At 41.5% G+C, this 21,041-nt stretch overlaps 1 protein-coding gene across 1 annotated transcript; it reads left to right on the forward strand.

The window, feature by feature from the left end:
• The first annotated feature begins 7,664 nt into the window (after positions 1 to 7,664).
• LOC102781085 (urotensin-2 receptor) lies at positions 7,665 to 8,915 on the forward strand. Its single transcript, XM_006797011.3, has one exon. It carries the CDS (start codon positions 7,753 to 7,755, stop codon positions 8,827 to 8,829), a length of 1,077 nt encoding a protein of 358 aa, XP_006797074.2. The 5' UTR covers positions 7,665 to 7,752; the 3' UTR covers positions 8,830 to 8,915.
• The last annotated feature ends 12,126 nt before the right edge of the window (positions 8,916 to 21,041 follow it).

The following is a 21,041-nucleotide window of genomic DNA, read 5'->3' on the forward strand; positions in this document are numbered from 1 at the left end:
TTTTCCTAAAGCAGCTAAAAGAGTGATGTGTGACAGCTCTAAGTACTTTTGAAATCAATGGCAGTTTGGAAAGGAGCCTATAATTATCTAAAACAGCAGGCTCTAAGGAGGGTTGTTGTTTTTTTCAATTAGAGGGAAGAAGATGCCTATTTTAAAGTACCTTCAAAAACAAAGGTAACAAAGTGCTTTGACAGAACAGAAAACTCTGAGAGTAAATTCAAGCCAAATGTGACAAATAATTAAGCTTAAGTTGGCATAGAGTTAAAGCAGCCGTAAGATAAAACTGAGAGGTGCAGAAAACGATGACTAATAAATGCCAAAGAAACAGTAAAAGCAAGGGAACTTGGAAAATTAAATAAGGCAATAATTAGACAGTTTAAAAAGAAACTTCATGTTATGGATTCACATAAAAGCAAGTCTATAAAAATGTGTGCTAAAAAGTGATTTAAAGGAGATGAGTGATTCTCCAAGCCTTACATTATTAGGCAGATAATGCCAAAGTCAAGAAACCCTGAGAGCAAAAACATGTTTAAGTCTCACCTACTTAAGGAAAAATCTGTGAACTGGCTTATATTGGTCAGTATTTGTACTTGTGTAGGATGAGACAAGACCCAGATGAGGTTTGGAGATTTTCTTATGATTATATATGAAAAAGCTTTACTGCTAACATTTGCATTTTTAAATGTATCGATCAAATCATGCTGAAACATTTTGAACTGCGTTCGATTATTTTTGCCCCTATTTATACTTGAAAATTAACCCTAACTTAAGTAGACATGTTACTTCTCTCTGAGTATTGCTCCAACTAAATTAAAACCTCTATAACCTCTCACATACATAGTTGCATAGTAGGAAATGCCTATCATCCAGGGGAGGAGTCACAAACTCCAGTTTGATCCAGTTTTCATTATTTTTGCGAGCAGCAATTTTTTTTCAGTCACCATTTTCTGGCACTCATTACAGAGCTCTAAGTGGTTGTGGATGATTGTGTGATGATGTATGATTCTGAGGCTGAACAGGCTAGTTTAGACCAGTTGTTTGGCTACACTGGGATATTGTCAGAAGCTGCTCCACACATCATTTCTTTCCACATGCATACAGGTCCTGCCAAAAAACCTATGTGACAGTAGACTGTGTTAATGTTTCAAGAGGAAGAAGAAAACGACTGCTACTGCCATGTGGTTTCTGTTATTTTTTCCTCTTCCTTTGTATTTGTGCCTCATTTCATTGTGAGTGTTTTTCTTGGTCTCTATGTCAGGTTACTTTTTGTTTTATTTTGAAGATTAGTAGCTTTGGGTGTTTTTACCTCCTTCCTTTGTTCTTTTCTCCTGTCTCTTTATTGTCTGGGTGTCTATTCACTCAGTCTTTGACAGGTCATAAATTATAACTCCCTAAAGTACCTGAGTACCTTAATTTCTCATGGAATCAACATACACGATCTTCCTTCCAGTTTTAAAACAAGGAGCATTCTGTTTTTTCAGACACCTTTCTTATACTTACATGATACATAAATACATAAATATTACTTTGTTTAAAGCTGCATCGGTGAAGCCTTGTCTGTTAGCATTTAAAAATGACTCAGATTAAATTAGCAGAAACTCATTCGGAGTCATGTTTTTTGGTCTTCACCAAACCATCAATGCTAAAATACACTCTGGACATGTTATAAGGTGCACCTGTTCAACAACAACAAATCTCTAATCAGCCAATCATCTGGCAGCAACTTAATTTAGACATGATGATCAAGACCACCTGATGCAATGGTCAGCCTGCCTCCAGCTGATAGGACTCCAACAGTAACTCTGCCATTCATTAAAACCAAGAGCATCACTGGTCAGAATTTGGCATAAACAACATGAACGCACAGATCCATCCAGCCTCGTATCAACAGTTCTGGTTGTCGGTGGTGCTACAGTGATGTGTGGGGACATTTTCTTGGCACACTCTGAGCCCTTTAGTATACCATCGTATAAATGCTTCAGCCTATTACTAAAGTCCATCGTTTTACCCACGGTGTACCCATCTTGGTTCCAGCAGGAAAAGCATCATGTCACAAGGCTCAGATCATTTCAAGCTGTTTTCCTGAAAACAACGATGAGTTCATTGGTGACATTTCACTGTGTGTTATACTTGTATAACTATGCATGTGACAAATAAAGAACCTTGAAGCTTCATTGTGCTTAAATAGCCTCCGCAGTCACCAGATCTCAATCTTTGAGGAACAGTAAATACATGTGAAAGATGTGCACCTGAGAAATCGCAGGAACAAATATGTAAGACTGCGTTCTTCCATTTGCGCAACATCTCTAAAATTAGAAATATCCTGTCTCAAAGTGATGCTGAAAAACTAGTTCATGCATTTATTACTTCCAGGCTGGACTACTGCAATTCATTATTATCAGGATGTCCAAAAAACTCACTGAAAAGCCTTCAGTTAATCCAAAATGCTGCAGCAAGAGTACTGACAGGGACTAGAAAGAGAGAGCATATTTCTCCTGTTTTGGCTTCCCTTCATTGGCTTCCTGTTAAATCCAGAATTGAATTCAAAATCCTGCTCCTCACATACAAGGTCTTAAATAATCAGGCCCCATCTTATCTTAATGACCTTGTAGTACCATATCACCCTATCAGAGCACTTCGCTCTCGCTCTGCAGGCCTACTTATTGTTCCTAGAGTATTTAAAAGTAGAATGGGAGGGAGAGCCTTCAGTTTTCAGGCCCCTCTTCTGTGGAACCAGCTTCCAGTTTGGATTCGGGAGACAGACACTATCTCTACTTTTAAGATTAGGCTTAAAACTTTCCTTTTTGCTAAAGCATATAGTTAGGGCTGGACCAGGTGACCCTGAATCCTCCCTTAGTTATGCTGCAATAGATGTAGGCTGCCGGGGGATTCCCATGATGCATTGAGTTTTTCCTTTCCAGTCACCTTTCTCGCTCACTATGTGTTAATAGACTTCTCTGCATTGAATCATATCTGTTATTAATCTCTGTCTCTCTTCCACAGCATGTCTTTATCCTGTCTTCCTTCTCTCACCCCAACCGGTCGCAGCAGATGGCCCCGCCCCTCCCTGAGCCTGGTTCTGCCGGAGGTTTCTTCCTGTTAAAAGGGAGTTTTTCCTTCCCACTGTCGCCAAAGTGCTTGCTCATAGGGGGTCATATGATTGTTGGGTTTTTCTCTGTATCTATGAAGCACCTTGAGGCGACTTTTGTTGTGATTTGGCGCTATATAAATAAAACTGAATTGAATTGAATTGAACTGCACAATGCCATCTGGTCAAAATCTCTGAATTTTTCCAGCACCTTGCGAAGATTTAGGGCAGGTTCTGGAAGCAAACGTGGGTCCAACTTGAGACTAACATGATGTACATAATAAAGTGTCCAGTAAGTGTACTGCTTGTTCCCCTGTTTTAATGGTGGCCTTGAGAAGAATATGTTTCTGAATCTTTTTCAGTCTTTTTCTTTTTCAGTTTGATGACCCTGAGTCAAAACAGTAAGGTCCATTCACCAAAATGCTGACTGATATATGCTATTTTAAATGAACGACAGTGTTTCTGTGGTGTTTCTGCTGTAACCAGGGCGAAGAATTGAAAAATGGCTGTGACTGAGTTAACTGCCACCACCTCTTTGCCTCTTCAGCTGCACTTGGAGCCCCGCGTTACCCAGCTAATGACTGTAATATCTCTGGCTCAGGGCTGCTCTTTTTTGGCTTTGAGGATGGATGGTACAGTATCAGAGTTGGCCACAGAGCTCTATCACTTGTGGATGAATGAGTGTGAGGACACCTACGCTGTCTGGGGAAGATTATTGGCTCATGATTGCTGGCTCAGGACACACTCATCAATCTGGAAAGACAGGGGCTGCAAGAGAGAAAAGCCCAATAGCAAAGTGACGACAATAAAAGGACAGCTTCATGAATAATAACGAGCATTGTACCGAGGGATGCTATTCAACATGTTACTTACAAGGCTCTACTGAGTGCAGTGATGCTTAAAATCCCAGACAAATTCATCTCTGCAATAAACAGTTCATCTGTGGGTGCTCCATGAAAATAAAAGATGAGCGGGAATTGCGAGAAGAGAAAAGCTTCAAAAAGCAGTTAATCCACAAATCGAATATGCTTGTTTTTTTGTTTGTTTGTTTTTTCACCGGTGCGTAGTGCGGTTTAATACATTTAGTTTTGGAGACATCCTCTGTAGTGAGTCTGTTTTTCTTGTCTTGAATACAATGGGACCAGATGAAACGCGTCTTCTGGTGCTTAAAAATACAATTGAAAAAATAAACAGCGATACCTCTTTCAAGAAATCCTGACCCAGTTACAAAGCAAGTTTTACAAAACTAAAAAATACAAAACTTGTTTCAGGTAGGAACTTTGTTTGCACAGGGGCCTGATTTATTATAGATTTTTTTCTTATTTTTATTGATTAAATATTAATTATGTAGGAGGTTATGTGCCTAAAATTATTAGAACTCCACTGACTTATCTCATTTGTAAAATCTCTGTTATGATGATCTCACACTTCTTCAGTAATGTTGAGGTTCGGGCTCCGGGGAGGCTAATCTATGAGTGTTTTTTATCCTAATATGCAATTGTTTCATATGTCAGTGTTTAGAGTCTTAACAAACATAAAATATTCATCTGACAATAGTCAAGTGCAAAAGTTGAATGAAAATGAATTAAAATCAGCCGCTGACCAACGGAAACCTTTGAAAGACCTAAAGAACTAAAGAACTATTCTCAGGCTCACTTTAGAAATTAAGAAAGTCTGTGTACTTGGAAGGAAAAATGTGAAGTAGTGAGAGTGGTTTGACACTTTTGCACAGTGATATATAATACTTGATGTTCATTTTATTGATACATTGATCCATTCAGGGTAAAACTATGGTGGCCCTGAAAGGCCAAAAAGACTGCAACTTAAGAAAACACCAGCAATACGAAAAACGCTGGAAAAGCAAACAAAACACAAAAGAAATAGGAAACAACACAAGGGAAGTGTTTCTCGGGAGACAATAACCCAATGATGTTTTATCATAATTCATATAATACTGATGACAGATTTTTAGGCTAATAGTTAGGCTAACACGCTTACCTCTCATCTTTTCTTTCCTCACAAAACCGATCAATCCTCCACTTCCTTTAAGTGTCTCCCAGCGCAATTCTTAGCATATTTTGGTTCCTGCAACTGGTCCGTCGGGTTATTGTCCCCCCAGAAACACTTCCCTTGTGCTTTTGGAAATCTGTTTTTTCTGTTTTCATTTTTCTTATTTCTGTTTTGTCCTATTTCCGTTGTGCTTTGTGTGCTTTTGCAGCGTTTTTCTTATTGCTGTTGTTTTCTTAAGTTGCAGTCCGTTTAGCCTCTCATGCCACCGTATAAAACAGACAAAAAAACAGAGCATGCTTTAGGGTGTGGGTACCAGAGATGGGTAATCTGATTACTCTTTTCAAGTAACGAGTAAAGTTAGGGATTACTATTGCAAAACAGTAATTAGATTACTGTTACTTTCTCATAAGCACGCTGCATTACTAAACTTTGATTTTGTTTGTGAGAGTGTCTCATGACAAGGATGTATGAGCGTGTGACATCCGTGGCAGTAACAGACGTGTGTAGATCAAAAATAGATAATATGGAGTGCGGGAGAGAGTACTACCATGCAGTGTTTAAAGCTTGGAAGTACTGACATTACTTTGAGTTTGATTCCACACATGGGAAGAAAACTTCTTTCTACAGTGAAAAATTAAACTTCAAATCTGGCAAGCACCTACCAATCCACCATGGGACTGTGAAACTCACAGAGAAACCCCCGGATCCCCCCACTGACATGACTGCTGTAGCACCTGGCAAACCTCCACAGGCCCCACTCCTGCTAAACATGTGAAAATAGTTTTAAGAGCGACAGGACTTAGTGCCGCTGAATCTTTGATTTTATTTATTTTTTGTTGTGTTTTACTTCTGTCTATTTGAAAGAGTGTAAACACAAAAAAATATTTTATTTTATATGCTGGAATATGCAGAAAATACATTTAAATGTTAAACAAATTTCTTCAAGTCAAAGACTGTTGCATACAATTTAAGTTTCGCTTGATGCAATGTGCATAAAGTTAAAACATTAAAATTCATAAAACAATTTTTAAAAAGAGACATTTGATTCAATTTTATATGAGGGATTATGCAGAAAAATTGAATTGGTCTTTATTACGTATTCAGATTGTGTGTCATTTTTTTTTTAAAAAGTACTCTAAGTAATAAATTAACTAATTACTTTTGAAAACAGGTAATTAGTAAAGTAACAGGATTACTTTCTTGGAGAAGTAATTAGTAATTAGTAACCAGTGTTTGTCAAGTTTCTTGAAAATAGAAATTGGTTACTAATTACTGATTACTTCTAAAGTAATCCCATTACTTTACTCATTACTTGAAAAAAGTAATCGGATTACAGTAACGCGTTAAACGTTACTGCCCATCTCTGTTAGTAACTAATTACTATTTTCAAGTAACTTGACCAACACTGGCGGCTACCTTTCCACACGTTGCTAACATATGAGCATTCAGTGTTTGTCAGCGAGATTCAGACGTATGTTGTAAATTCTGGCAACAAAAAAACAACATAACAAGATGACAACAGCCCAAAATGCCAGAGACCACAAACCAATGGGTCCATGTTTGTTTAGCCTATTTCACCTTGTCAGATCTGCCCAAAATATAAGCTGCTTCGTTGTCCTTCTGGTCACTAATTGGGGCTGTGATGAACAGAATAAACCAAATAAATAAGACCTGAAAATAGCAGCTGGGATAATAAACTCATCACCAAAGTGTTTAATTAGGTCAGAGTTCAAGAGAGCTGGTTTTCCACACATTTCTTTACAACAGGATTTCATCTTTTGCAGACAAAGACACCCCCCCCACACACACACACACACACACACACACACACAATACTGGCACATCATCTTTGTTCACAGCCTGTGGGAAAAAATAAAAATAACTTCGAACTTAAGAGAGAAAAACAGATGACTGTGATTGTAGATAAGAGCAATAAAACCTATTTATTTAATCTTGAGATGATAATAAGTTTTATTTATTATAACAATTGGAGATGTATTTATTTTTTCCGTGACCTATAATAAACTATTTGCATAACTCTACACAAACACCGAGCTGCACAAAGGAAATGCTGGCACAAAACAAGCGCGTCAGGGGCTCCGACTGCGCTGCGGTCAGTGAAAGAGAAAGTTCGCTTTCTGCTCTCGTGAGTCTCAAGAAAATGGCACACTGAAATTAACTGCAGGGGATTTATTCTTTTTATTTCTTTTTGGGGGGGTGGGTGGTTGTTTTAACACCAGTTACTCTAGAAAGTATCTATGCGTGACATTACCTGTGTCCTAGCTTTTCATATGACATTTTAGCAGGCTCGGTCCTGCTTTTGGCATCAGGTGCGCGCTCAGTGCTGACTAAACTTTTAATAATACATTCCAGTCTCACATCGTTGCGCCGAGAAATCCACCCGCTCTTCAAGGGAGAAAAAAGAACCCGATCCTTTCCTCTTCGTCCATCTGAGCATTGTTTACCGGTGAGACAGCTGACTGTCAGATGTATATGGAAGTAACGTTGGTGACGTCAGGAGCAAAGAGCAGCAGGCGGAGAGCGGAGAGAGAGGAGGGAGGGGGGAGGGAGCGAGACGCAACCTGTGCCAGTGCGCATCTTTTCCAAAACTTGTCCGGAGCTGTCAAAGAGCAGGGAACGGATCCGAACGCGCCATGAGTAACAAGTCTTTAAACCTGAACACCAGCCCGCCTCGGGCTGGCGGCACCGTGGACCACGAACTCGTCATCACTTCCACTTTCGGGACTCTCCTCTCCGTTGTGTACATCATCGGGGTCTCGGGGAACGTGTACACGCTGGTGGTGATGTGCCACTCGATCCGGTTCGCCACCTCCATGTACATCTCCATCATCAACCTGGCTCTCGCGGACCTGCTCTACCTCTCCACCATCCCTTTCGTGGTGTCCACCTACTTCCTGAAGGACTGGTACTTCGGAGACGTGGGCTGCCGCATCCTGCTCAGCTTGGACCTTCTCACCATGCACGCCAGCATCTTCACCCTGACCGTAATGTGCACGGAGCGCTATCTGGCCGTCACCAAGCCGCTGGACACGGTCAGGCGCTCTAAGAGTTACCGCAAAGCTCTGGCGTGGGGCGTGTGGCTGCTGTCGCTGGTGCTCACCGTGCCCATGATGGTAATGGTCGCTCAGACAACTAAAAGCACGCCGGACGGGGGTGTGAAGAGGATGTGCGCGCCCACATGGGCTCCACTGGCTTATAAAGTTTACGTAACGGTCCTGTTTGGCACCAGCATCATGGCCCCGGGGCTCATCATCGGGTACCTGTACGTCAAGTTAGCCCGCACTTATTTAGAGTCCCAGCGCAACTCTGTGATCAGCAAAGGCGGCAAAAGGTCACCGAAGCAGAAAGTGCTGATCATGATTTTCACCATCGTGCTGGTGTTCTGGGCGTGCTTCCTGCCTTTCTGGATCTGGCAGCTGCTGCCTCTGTACCACACCAAGCCGCTGAGCCTGGCCTTGCAGACGCACACGTGCATCAACTACCTGGTCGCGAGCCTCACATACAGCAACAGCTGCATCAACCCTTTCCTCTATACGCTGCTCACCAAGAACTACAGGGAGTACCTGAAGAACAGGCACAGGAGCTTCTACAAGTACACGTCGTCGTTTAAGAAGCGGCCGCCCAGCCTCTACTCGTGGGGCAAGTCGGCGTCCTCCAGCAATCAGTTCGAGTTCAACTCCGAGACGCTGGTCATGGGGTCACTGAAGTGAGGAGAAAGCGTCTGGAGCCGGAGCAGCGACAGGTAGGCGGTGATGTCTCCGTTACGCACGGGCTGGAGTCAGAGCAGCTCCGCATAAAGCAGGAAGCAGTCAAAGTTTGTTTTCTGTCATTTTAAAGTGCGGCTGTTCTTTAGTCACACATATGTTGTTTGTTATTTTATTCTGTCCATGATGGACAGCCCACTGAGCCACTCTCCCTCTCTCTCTATGCTGCGCTCCTGCAGCTCAGCCTCAGTGGAAGAACTCTTCCTGCGGTGTTGTTGTGTTGCAGTACAAGGCCGCGGCGGTAATTAGAGAAGCTGAAGCACCTCTTAAACGCAGAAGTGACTTTAAGAAGCACATTTGAATGTTTAATTTAAGGGTGTTTTAATCTGACATTACATTATTGTATTAGTGCAGTTAAATAAATGGGGCAGTCAGAATTTATGCTATTGCTGGATTAACCTCCTACTGACACGCCTACACTACAAACCAGGGACGTGCCCGAGTTTACAGGTCTGTGCGTTGGGATTATTTTAGGATCATTTGATTTGGTAATCTGAACCTCTGTAAACCACAAAATAAAACAGCCCCTACCAAGGACCCATTTTACAAACGGAATAAGTCAGCGGAGTTCTGATGCCTTAAAGTAACCTCATAGTCCCGAAATACATTCACATGTAGTCAAATTCCCACACAGTAAATTAAAAAAAAAACTAATAACAACAAAAATAATCTGATTAGGGCATAGATTTTTTTTTGTCCCACCTTCTGCAAAGGTTATGTTTCACTGAGGAAAACATGTAGTGCACCTGTAGGTAGATGGGATTCCAAAGCCCCACTTTCACTCCATATTACTGATACATACACGTCTCAATAATATGCACCACTGTAGCAGAATATTAACTTTTAGAAGGACCAGAAGTTTACAAGCTCTATATTGGTTTATGCTGAGCACATGTAAAGTTGGTCGTCATATTTCTTCAAGCTTTTCTTGTTTGAAGTAACTGATATAGATGTTGCTGTGTTATTCCTTCATAGAGGTACTGGACTGCTTTAAGTATATACTCTCACCACTACTACATCTGACATCCAATATTATATTTGCATATACACAGAGAGAATGGAAAAACTGATTTTTGTTGTTGTTGTTTATTTCTTTTGTTTTTAGTTTATAGCATTGCATCTCACAAACTGGTCAAGGACTTAAACTCATTGCTGCTCAGCTATGATGCTGCTCTGCTGCATGCGCTGCAGATAGTGACAAAAGGATCATAAACAGCTGAGTTAAAGCCATCCTTAATTACCCTCCATTTAAGGATAATAAATGTTTCACATTTGCAGTTATCTGATCTTACGACCCGGCTGAAAAGCTGCAACATAAAAAAGGAGACGAATACCAGAGTATGGGTGAGAAGAGGTTTTATCTTAAGATGGAAAACCAGGTTGGCTAAAATGGCTGATGTCACCAAGGCAAAGACAAGTGAGCTCTCCAGGAAGCTTGCCTCAGGTATGCTTTTATCCACACCTGACTAGGTGTGGCCAATTAGCACCAGCTGAAAACATTGAGGAGATTAGGGGCTGCAGAGGGACGTAACACCTCCTCCCTCAAAAGGGTTCCTCTAGGACCCCTACATTTATTAAAAGCCCCTCTGAAGCCTTCATCCCTCAAAAATAAGCTTGAGCACTTTATTACCAGCTCTCCTCAGTACTAAATACTCACATTTTGTTAGTTGGCATCTTTAAGCATGGATGCCCCTACATGAGGATCTGAAGTTGCCACACTGAACACACACCAAAAAGTAACATGTGACCAACACAAAGGAGCACAGTCACAAACCCAAAATGATTACCTGATCTGCTACAACACAAAACCAAAAGTAGCAACAAATAATCACAACTAAGTGATCTGTTGTCTCCACCACACAAACAGTCACATACAAGTGGCCCTATACCACAACAAGGTCTAGCGCTTTGGTCTAGGGATAAAAAATAAATAAAAAACTAATTTATAGACATACAATATGTCAGGTCACTATGAGCTGATCTGATCCTTAGCAGGTCTTAAAACCAGGTAAATACAACCTCAGATGAAAAACGAAACATGAAATATTACACTGCATCATATTTTTTTAACCCAAAATGCAGAAACAGTGTGTGGAAAAGCTAAGTACACCCTCACTGCTGTCATAGGAATAAAGAGGGTCAGTACTGCAGCAGGCAGGTGCTGCTAATTAAATACACTTGACTAACTGATCATCAGCAAGTGTGAGTGCCTCTATAAAAGCAGAATTTGGGGCAGTTTGGTGATCTGGAATATTGAGGTGTGTTAACACAATATCAAGCAGAAAACAAAACACACCAGCAACAATCTTAAAGAAGCAACTGTTGCCCATCTATCTGTGGAAAGTCGAAAACACTCAAGACAGCTGCTAATCTTCAGAGTGGTGGTCCCAGGAAATCCAAAGAACAAAGAGCTACATCTCCAACTCTAAAAGCCTCAGTTAGCATGTTAAATGTTAAAGTTAAAGACAGCACAATATTTAAAAAAAGACTCAATAATTACGGCTTACATGGAAGGATTGTCAGGATAAAGTCTCTTCTTTCTAAAAAAAAACAACATTGCAGCACAGTCCAGGTTTACAAAGTTGTATCTGAACAAACAGCAAGACTTCTAGAACAATGTCCTTTGGACAGATGAGACCAGAGTGGTGACGTTTGACCATAATTTACAGAACCATGTTTGATGAAAACCAAATACGGCATATCAGCACAAACATCTCACCAAGTATGTTGGTGGAGGGGTGATGAGCCTACATCTAAACAGGTGAATTGACCTCGATGCGTTGTGTGACAGCCATAATAAGAGCTGGTCAAATTCTCTGAAAACAAAGAAAGGTGCTTTAGTAGTTCCTTTCTTACCTCCTTTAGTAGAAGACACTGGAACATCCCTTATGAGAGGAAAGGAGATAACTTCTTCTTCAAGAAGAAGTCACTGAAACAGCAGATCAACATAACTGATAAGCGACATGTTTCACATTGTAAAATGCTGCTTTTTTCCAGTTTTAACCCACAGGTGAACGAGGAGTATTGCACTACTCTACTAAAAGCTGCTTGATTTGAATTTGTTCCCTTGTGTGAAGCACTTTGTAAAGTGGATTATCAAAAAGTGTTCTTCAAATGAATATAATTACCCACATTAAAACAATCAAGCTAAAGTGGACCTAATTTGTGTTAATTGTGTCCTCATTCTGAGTTGCTGTATTATCAGCTTTTAGAACTCATTAATTGATTTTACTTCAGAGATGCTAAAAACCTTAATAAAGGAAAAGTGAAAATAAGGGGATCATCTCTTTAGTGGGGAAAAAAAACATCTGATTGGATAGCAGCACGAGTATCTGTTAAAACAGCTATTTAATTTGTAACAAGTAACAAGTAATGATAATTTACTATCATTACTTGTACACAATTATGCAAGCCTACATGAAGAAACACTCTGAGAACACAAATGGAGGAGTGTGTATCTAATGCTAGTTTAAACCATAGACTGTATAAAAAAGATGGCCACAATGACATCACTCAATTGAGCTAAGCATTTTCATCATCCTTTTTGACTCTAAGAGTGCTCTAATTTACTAACGCACTGCCCCAGCATAAACTGGGTTTTGGTGTAAATTTTAAAAACTACTGTTGGTATTTACAAAGAGTGACAATCATGCCCTCACACGCTACTTTGTCCCGTTTTAGTAAATCTGGCCCAAAGTAGAACTGAAAATTAGAAGATTGTTGCATGATCATGTTGCAAGAGGACTTAAAACTACAGATAATATAAGCTAATAGGCAAAGAGTTTACTGAAATCACTCACGAACACAGTTGAGGGTAGGTTTGAGTGATATATGAGTCTGGAGCTATTTGTCAATATATTAGTCTCAGAGAGTAACTTTAAAAATTTTTTAAAGAAAATTGAAAAAGAACAGATGGAAGAAACACCCTTCAGTGATTATGTAATGACTGTTGATGTTGTATAGTTTGTTCACCAGGACCAGCACACCCGTTTAAAATGCCTCAAACGTGATAATCAGTTAATATGAGCAGAATTATTCCGAGTGTAAATAAGCAAGGTACAATTTGTTGTTCCAATAAAACCAGTTTATGTTTAAGATACATAGTCATATTTTCCTAGAAGGGAGTCATGAATAACTACACGTAACAAATGTTAGGAAGATGTGTTTGTTTTGTGTCTGAAAGACACAAAATCGAAAACTAAATATCAACATCAAAAATTTTATATTTTCTGACTTCTTCTTATCCCAATCAGAAATGCACCTCCTGCTGGTCATTAGAAAGAATGCAGGTTCAGTGAATTTCAAATGCCAGGAAACTTGGTTCATCTTTTATATACAGTTTACTGATTTTAACTGCAGAGCCATCACATTATTAAGCAAACAAGTATGAGCTGAAGCCTCTGAGCACTATAATTATCTTTTCCTAAGTCCTTATAAATTCTCCGTTCCGTCTTACTTTAAGACGTTCCCCATCACCATCAAGGAAAAGTGATTAGCAACAGAGATAATTTTCTGAATATTTAATTGGAATCCTGAATTTTGGCAGGAAATGAAAAAAGAAGAGAAAAGGAAACACACACATTGAATTTGCATGCATCCACCCGCAGAGACAAACACACTTCTGCTGCTGTGGTAAAACCTGAGCCAAAACTCCTACTCCTCAGCGTGCTCGCATCCAGGCTTTGTACGCTCTGTTTACTAGGCTGAACTGGGGCCCACTTACCTGAATGGACAAACAGGACTTCCTTTCATGCCGTAGTGTTTGTGAGGTAATAACACAGTTAATAGCATAGCACCTGCACCCATTAACAATTACTGCAAAAGTTTAGAGGTTGGAAGGCCTCAGTGGCAAGCATGCTAACAACAGATGCATAAAGTGCCTGTGTTTTATGAAGAGTTCACAGTCTTTAATTAAGGCAGCTCTTCACTCTAATCTGGCATGTTGTTTCCAGCTCATGCAGCCTTCAGCTGTAAAGCCACTGTCTTCTTAGATTCATAAAAAGCATGGAAAAAAAGACTGTTACAGACCAAGAGTGGTGGAAATATTACGCACGTCTAGGCAGTAAAAGTAAAATGGCATTAGTGACAGATTTTCTGTCATTCTAAAACATATCTGAATATCTAGAAGTGTGACATTTTGAAAATCATGTCCCAGGTGGGACTGGGCACTTTGGTACACTGACCTTTTTGTGTTTGCACGTCGAATTGTCCAAACTCATGCATAAATTCATTACAGCTACATCATGCCACATCACAGATATGGAAATCCACCACCCTTTCTTTCTTTTTCTTCCTTTCTCCACATATTGACTGACAAAACTTTGCAGAAGTTTGAAAATTCTGGATAAGACCAGGTCCGTGTGGGATTTAGCAGCTTAAATCTGCATACATTCGAGCTGAGAAGTTCAGCCTGGATTTGTAGATTTCTTCTAAGCGTTAGCTTGAGAGCCACTTTTGGGTTTCCTGCAATGTAATACGTTAATCCCAAAAGAGAAATTAGAACAATGGACGTTAAAGGTCTTGAAGAAATTTGTGCCATTTGATTCTGTTTAGTTTCAGCAGAGGTGCAAGCACACTTTTTTGGTGTGTAATCATTTTTTTTTTTTTTTGCCTGTCCCATTTGGTTCTTTAGCCGTCAGAATTGTTGTCTGAAGACCAACAAGGATACCCAATGGATTTATTTTGCCAAATGGATCATCATGGCATTGCCGTATTGGTCCATTTGATCAACCTTTGTTTTTATTATTTATTTTATTTTATTTTCAGTTGTTACAGACGGGACAGACATGAGTGAGGGATAGGAAAGGGAGAAAGAAAGAGGAAGGAAAAGAAAAACAGAAGGGGAGAGGGACAGTGAGAAAGGGGGAAAAAAAAATATCTCCTGGATCACCTGTTGAGAGAAAAAGAATAGAAAACAAGCAAAAAAACAACAACAATGCAACATACTATACACAACACCATCGCATTAATCTAGCTAAGTGTAAACAGCAGTAAATACTAAATATTGAATGTTGTTGTGCAGCACGCAGGACAGACAGCGCACAATGTGCTTTGAAGTAGCAGCCAAGAAAGGTGTGATTTAAGTCTATGAACAGTGAACGCCCGTGTGCACACCTGTGTGGATCGGCGCGCTTGTATTCAAATGGTTTCCCCATGTAATGGTCTGCAAGAGGATGTAGAGAGCCATAGCCCTGTCCCCCAGGGCATGAAGCAGGCGTGGAGGAGATCCAGGCCCCAGACATCCAGAGGCCCCAGAGTCCAAGAGCCCAAGGAGGACCACCGGAGGGGCATCCGTGCCACCTTCATGGGAAGGGCTGAGGATCCCCAGATGAGGGGTCACCCAGTAGCCCCCGACCAGCTAGAGGGGCTGCACCGGCGTGCCCGCCGGCTCTGCCGGCAGCCGTGCCAGAGTGAACTGAGCCACAGGCCCAGAGGCCGGAGGCTCGAGGGCCCCCCGCGCCCCGGAAGAGGCCTGACCGAGCAACAGGCGCCAGGCCCCGCCAAGTAGCCACCGGGAGTGAGCTGGTACATACCTGAGTGCCTAGCCCCGCACACCAAGAACCAACAATGCACCGACCCCTGAGGGCATCAGTCACCGGCAGGGAGTGTGGTGAGGGGAGATAGGCCGCCACACTTGGAGGGCCTGGGAGTTCCCAGAGAGGTGGAGTCTAAGACCTGACCTGACATATAGACACAGACACAAACATGCATTCCCACCCTCATGCACACATATACAAATACTCAGCACTCACCCAACGTAAGGATTGACATAAATGGACATGTACACACAATCACACTCCCCAAACATACTCTATACCCCGGGTCCAGGTACCCTCGTCCCCAGAGGGGGAAACAGCACCCAGACCCAAGAGATATTACCCTTCCCCCGGGGGGGGAGGCAAGCAGACCGTCCCAGGCTCCGCAGCAGCAGGGAGGCCAATCGGACAGCCAACATCTCCTCCCACCCCCCCGCCCCGATGGCTAGTAGAGAACGGGGGTGTGTTAAGACCCCATACCTCCCTCCTCCCGCTCATGTGTAGTGTTGCTGCGTGTTGCTCTAAAGTGCATTTAAAACAAGGGAGAGCATGGTGCTGCTGCCAGAGAGCAGCAGGTGTTAGCACGGCCCCTCCCGAGAACCCTCAATGTCTACATGGATTTAAAATTGAGAGGTGGGCACCGGCGCCAGAGGTAGGTTTGAATACACAGACCGTCTACTGGACGCCGTTAACGTGCCCACCCTCAAGGCCCTATACATATGTGTGTGTTATGAGAGTGTAAGTAATGTGGATGTCTAAGTTGTGAGATAAAATTGAGGCACAGGTGGCCAGAAGGGGACAGAGGGGGAAAAAATGTCTCCCCTGCACCCTGGTGACACACCCGCACCCCAAGGCCCTACCTGTGTGGGTGGGTGTGGTGGAGCGGGAAGAGGGAGGTAGCCAGGGATGGGGAGGAAAAGAAGGGAGGGGAGGATGCCCCTCCCTAGGGCCAGCTCCCCCGCTGACCCCAGTAGGCACCCCCGTCCTCTGGTACCCACCAAGGCAAGGGAGCCCAGGCCCATCCAGACCGGGGCCTACGGCAGCAGCACCGCCAAGCCCCACAGGACCCGGGGCAGCCCACCCTACCCCACCGCAGAGGAAACTGTACCCACCCCAACATTCAATCATCTCCCAGACTACACAAGACAACAGACACCCAGGTTAAGTTTATTCTCCACCTCTCCTATGTCTCTCCCCCACCTGCAGAGTGGACTCCTGCAAGGATGGAACAACCTCCCTGCCAGTTGAAGAGCCCCACAGTTAGGCCGATGCACAAGAGGCCCCCTGCGCCAGGGCTGAGCCCCCGTGCACCCACCCGCCCACAACCTCGGCGACACACCGACGAGGACCGAAGCCCCCAAGGCCTGGCCAGAGCCCCAGCACGGAGGTGAAGCACCCCCGAACCCCAAACCCCCACGCCTGCCCCGGATCCACTCAGGGGCAGCCAGGCCACCAGGCCAGTAACCTACGTCCGCCAGCACAGACCATCCTCCAGCCCGCAGCCACAAAGAGAACAACCTCTAAGAGCGACCAGAGCCACTAACCAGGTTATGAACACAACCCCGGGTTATTTTTTCATCTTACATCTTAGCAGACAAGCATCAGCAGTAAGGTATCCAAAATTCCTATAAATAAAGCCATAATTCAGTGTCTAACCTCCATGTAAAGCTCAGCAGGTTTTTGAGCTTGTGGATGAAAGAAAAAAGGGAGAAAATCCCTCCTAAAGCACACAGTGCTAGATTCTTTCTTTACTGTAACGTGGTACAGATAATACTGCTGTCTGTGTCTGCAGAATATTACATTACATTAAACATTACATTAACTTCCAGCGGTTTACAGCTCTGTGTGGGCTGTTTATATTGGCGGCTGTTTCCCTGCATTTCATTAAAGTGGAATTTAGACAGCTCACTAGAGTCTGCGTCCTGTTTAAGCCTTGCAGAGACTATCTAATGGCGCCAGTTGGCACAAGCCAATGATAACACCTGTAATAATCAGTCACATCTAGACTATTAATTACACAACCCATATCATGATAAAACACTGCTGAGGGCAATATGTTCTACAGAGAGTCTGTTCTTTGTTTAAATTACCTTAAATAGGCCTCAACTGATCCTGCATCAATGCCTACAGCTGTCAAAACCTTAAAAATAATACTTGGCACAGTCTGCACCATACATTTATTTGCAGTCCAAATCAATTACACCCACTCCTGCAGAAATTTATCCTGACATGCATGATAATAGTTATTGGTAAGTAGAAGTATTTACTGTGTTATTGTCAGGCAAGACCAGACGGGTCATTTACAATCAACTATTGGCTCAATTCCATTCCCACACAGTATCAACAACTAAAATAAATCACACTTAGAAGCAGTGCCCTTGATATTTAAAGAGATCAGAAGGCAGTGTTTGTTTTTCCAGTCTGTTCAAACCAACAAGAAAGATATAAGGAAATGAAAAAACTGTGTGTGTCTGCTTTAATATAGGCTAGTACAGACCTTCCCAAAGTGTGGGGCCCGCCCCCTAGTTGGGGCGCAGAGCCATTGCGGGGGGGGGGGGCACGGTATGAAAAGTGAAAAAAAAAACAAAAAAAAAAACCAAGGCTTGGACACTGCTAGCACGGGGCTCCCACACAAATGCAAAGCAGGAGATGAAGCATCGCTGAATATGTTTCCAAACCAACTTCATTCTAAGCCAAAGACTAGAAAATATGGTGAAGCATATCTGCCCTTTGGTTTCACCTGCACAAGTGCCGAGGTTTTCCCTTCATCTGGAACACGTGCTGGGCTCTTCAAATCACGGACAAACAGTATCCCACATTCTTGATTTTTAGTTCAAACACTTGTTGTAATAAATAACTACTCCAGACATTTTGGAGATGTTAGCTCTTTATACAGTAAAGTTACAGCGGGATACAAATAATATCAGGCTGATTCTGCCACAATTTGTTCCCCCTGTCTAAACAGTATCTCACAGTTGTTTATGCTATTCAACCCATTTTGCACAGAGAGGCATTTGTTGAAAAATGTATTGATAGCAATGTTGAATATTATTGCACAGGGAAAAAAAACAACTACATGTAAAATGTACACCGTGACGCCTCTGCCTTTCTAAATGGAGGGACAGTAACTGCGTGTGTGTATGTAAGCCTGTAAAACCTGAAGATAGTCAGATTAACAGTATTTTGTCTCTATCTGCCATTCTGCAATTCATCTCATGTAAACAATAACGTGGTGCACAGCGTGACGTGAAAAAAGGCACATATCTTTGACATTGTGTGACGAACGCAAAAAAGGAGTTTTAAAAAATTGCCGTTTTCGGTAGGTGCGGACGTAGCGTAAAAGAGTTAGTAGTGTATTTTCTTACTACCTGTAATTTATTGCAGATTACTTGTATTTGCTAAATTGTCTACGAAATGTTTGAGGTGTAAAATAAACCGCAATGGAGCAAAATATGGGCAAAATATGGGTGTGCGTGGTTGGAGGATGTGTTTGTGCGTATGCGTGTGCGCGCGTGTGCGCGCGAGGTGGGGGGGGCGCGAACATTTTTCTTGTAAAACAAAGGGGGGCCCAGCAAAAAAAGTTTGGGAACCACTGGGCTAGTACAACCTTAACGTAATCAGCTAGCAAGTGATCAAAGTATGTCACTTTAGAGGGAAAAAAGCTGACATCAATTCAGTTCAGTTTTATTCATAATCAATCATGAATAATCAATTCATAATTGTCTGATCAAATTTACATTCCAACCACAGCAAAGCCTCCCAACCTGCAGTACAAGGACAACGCAATTTCTTATCTGTTTTTTTTGTTTTGTTTTTAAATAAAGCTTTGGCATCTTTCAGCATCATTAGCCAGATAAGTACGAGTTGGAAGATTCTTTTGCAAAACTTTGTCTTAGAAGTTTGTGAAGTGTGCTGAATTAGTTTGCTAGCTAAAGCTGATTACGCGGAAGCAGCTACAATATATATATTTGACCATTTCATTTATGTTTATATTTATTAACAGTTCCATGTGGAAATGTCACAACAGTAATAGATGAAGAGTACAGTGACTGGAACCATTATTTATAAGGTTAGAGGTGATTAATGGCTTCTTTATTAGTAAATTCATACGTGGACATCTTTATTAGATCAGTTATAAACTAAGTGCTGCCATTTACAGCTGTGTGATCTTGTCACATCAGAGCATAAATACATATAAATATGCAATGTATATATATGTGCTATTGCACAGTAACCCAACACCATGCTCATTTCAAATAAACTCCCACACAGCCCTGCACAGCATAGAAAGACTTACCTCTGTTCTTTATATCACCAGTGAATGTGCTAACAGCTGCGCAGCAAGGTGAGAAAAGTGTGAGAAAAAATGTTTCAGTCGCAGCTTTTGAATACGTGTGCTCACTAATGAAACATTATAAATGTATACTTACATTTTTGAGAACCAGTGTGCAACTGGCACGTCTTTCTGTAGCACGAAAGTTGCAATTCTTAGCAACAAACTAACAGGGAAGCATCACCTCGCTTCAGTTTTTCATGACCTTTACGAGCATTCTTCATTTACCATTCATCTATTCATTTATTCTGCTTTATCGTGCAGGTATTTTTAATTTAAAAATAAAAATCTGTGTTAGTCCAATGTGCAACGTACACAACCAACAACACCCAGACAAAATTAGTTTGGGGTTTTTCAGAATCTATCTACACAGCTTGATATTTTTAGTAGGAGTTGGAACAGAAACAAAAAGAGCTAAAAAAGAGCAAATATTGGACATGCATCAGACTGTTGCACACAAAGAGAAGTGCACAGAAGCAGCAGTTTACTAGCATATTTATGTTAATGAGTCAACTATATACAAGTGAACCTAGTGCCAAAAAATGAATGGATCTGTTAGTGCAGGCGATTTATAAAACTTTTACTTTCAAATGCCAAAAAATGCAGAATTGCACAGCTGATTTTAAATATACGCTAAAAGATTGTCCTAGTGTGTTGACATTAACAGAAGTAAACATCTGTTTGCATTTATTAAGTGTAAAAAACCTGCTGTTATTTTAAATGACATGAAGAGCCGTTTTTTTGTTTTGCTTTTTTTTTTAATGGAAAATGGCACCACGTAATAATATTTTGACTTTCTCTTTCTTTCTTTCTTTGATGGCTGGCTGACATTTTGTTTCTGATTCTACCTTTAAAAGAAAAAAAGAAAAGAAAAAGCCCCAAACACATTAACGCATTAACATTTAAAATCACATCAGAGCATAAAAACTGAAATGGGTGTTGCCATATAAAATAAACACAAAATTATGGATCCTAAAATCAAAAAACTCCAGAATTGATAAAGAAAAAATGAGAATGGAAACGGTGGGTGGTTCGGTGCAGCTGTGTGAAAAATAAGAAAGGCAAGGATGATGACTTCCCAACCACATGATAGTCTCAGATCAATCGAGAGATTCCTCAAGTGGCTGGCTCACAAAGGAAGGGCGGATAAGACTCTAGTAGCAATCAGCAGGAGCAGAGACGGGTATAACACTGGTTAATTGAATTTAAAAAGTAGTAATACATAAAGGTTTAATATTCCAGGCTTTTAAAATAGAAAAGTACAGATGTATGACTAACAAAACCAGGAA

Source organism: Neolamprologus brichardi, chromosome 8, assembly GCF_056152115.1.
Source record: "Neolamprologus brichardi isolate AB-2024 chromosome 8, ASM5615211v1, whole genome shotgun sequence".
In the NCBI taxonomy this organism is placed as follows: Eukaryota; Metazoa; Chordata; class Actinopteri; order Cichliformes; family Cichlidae; genus Neolamprologus; species Neolamprologus brichardi.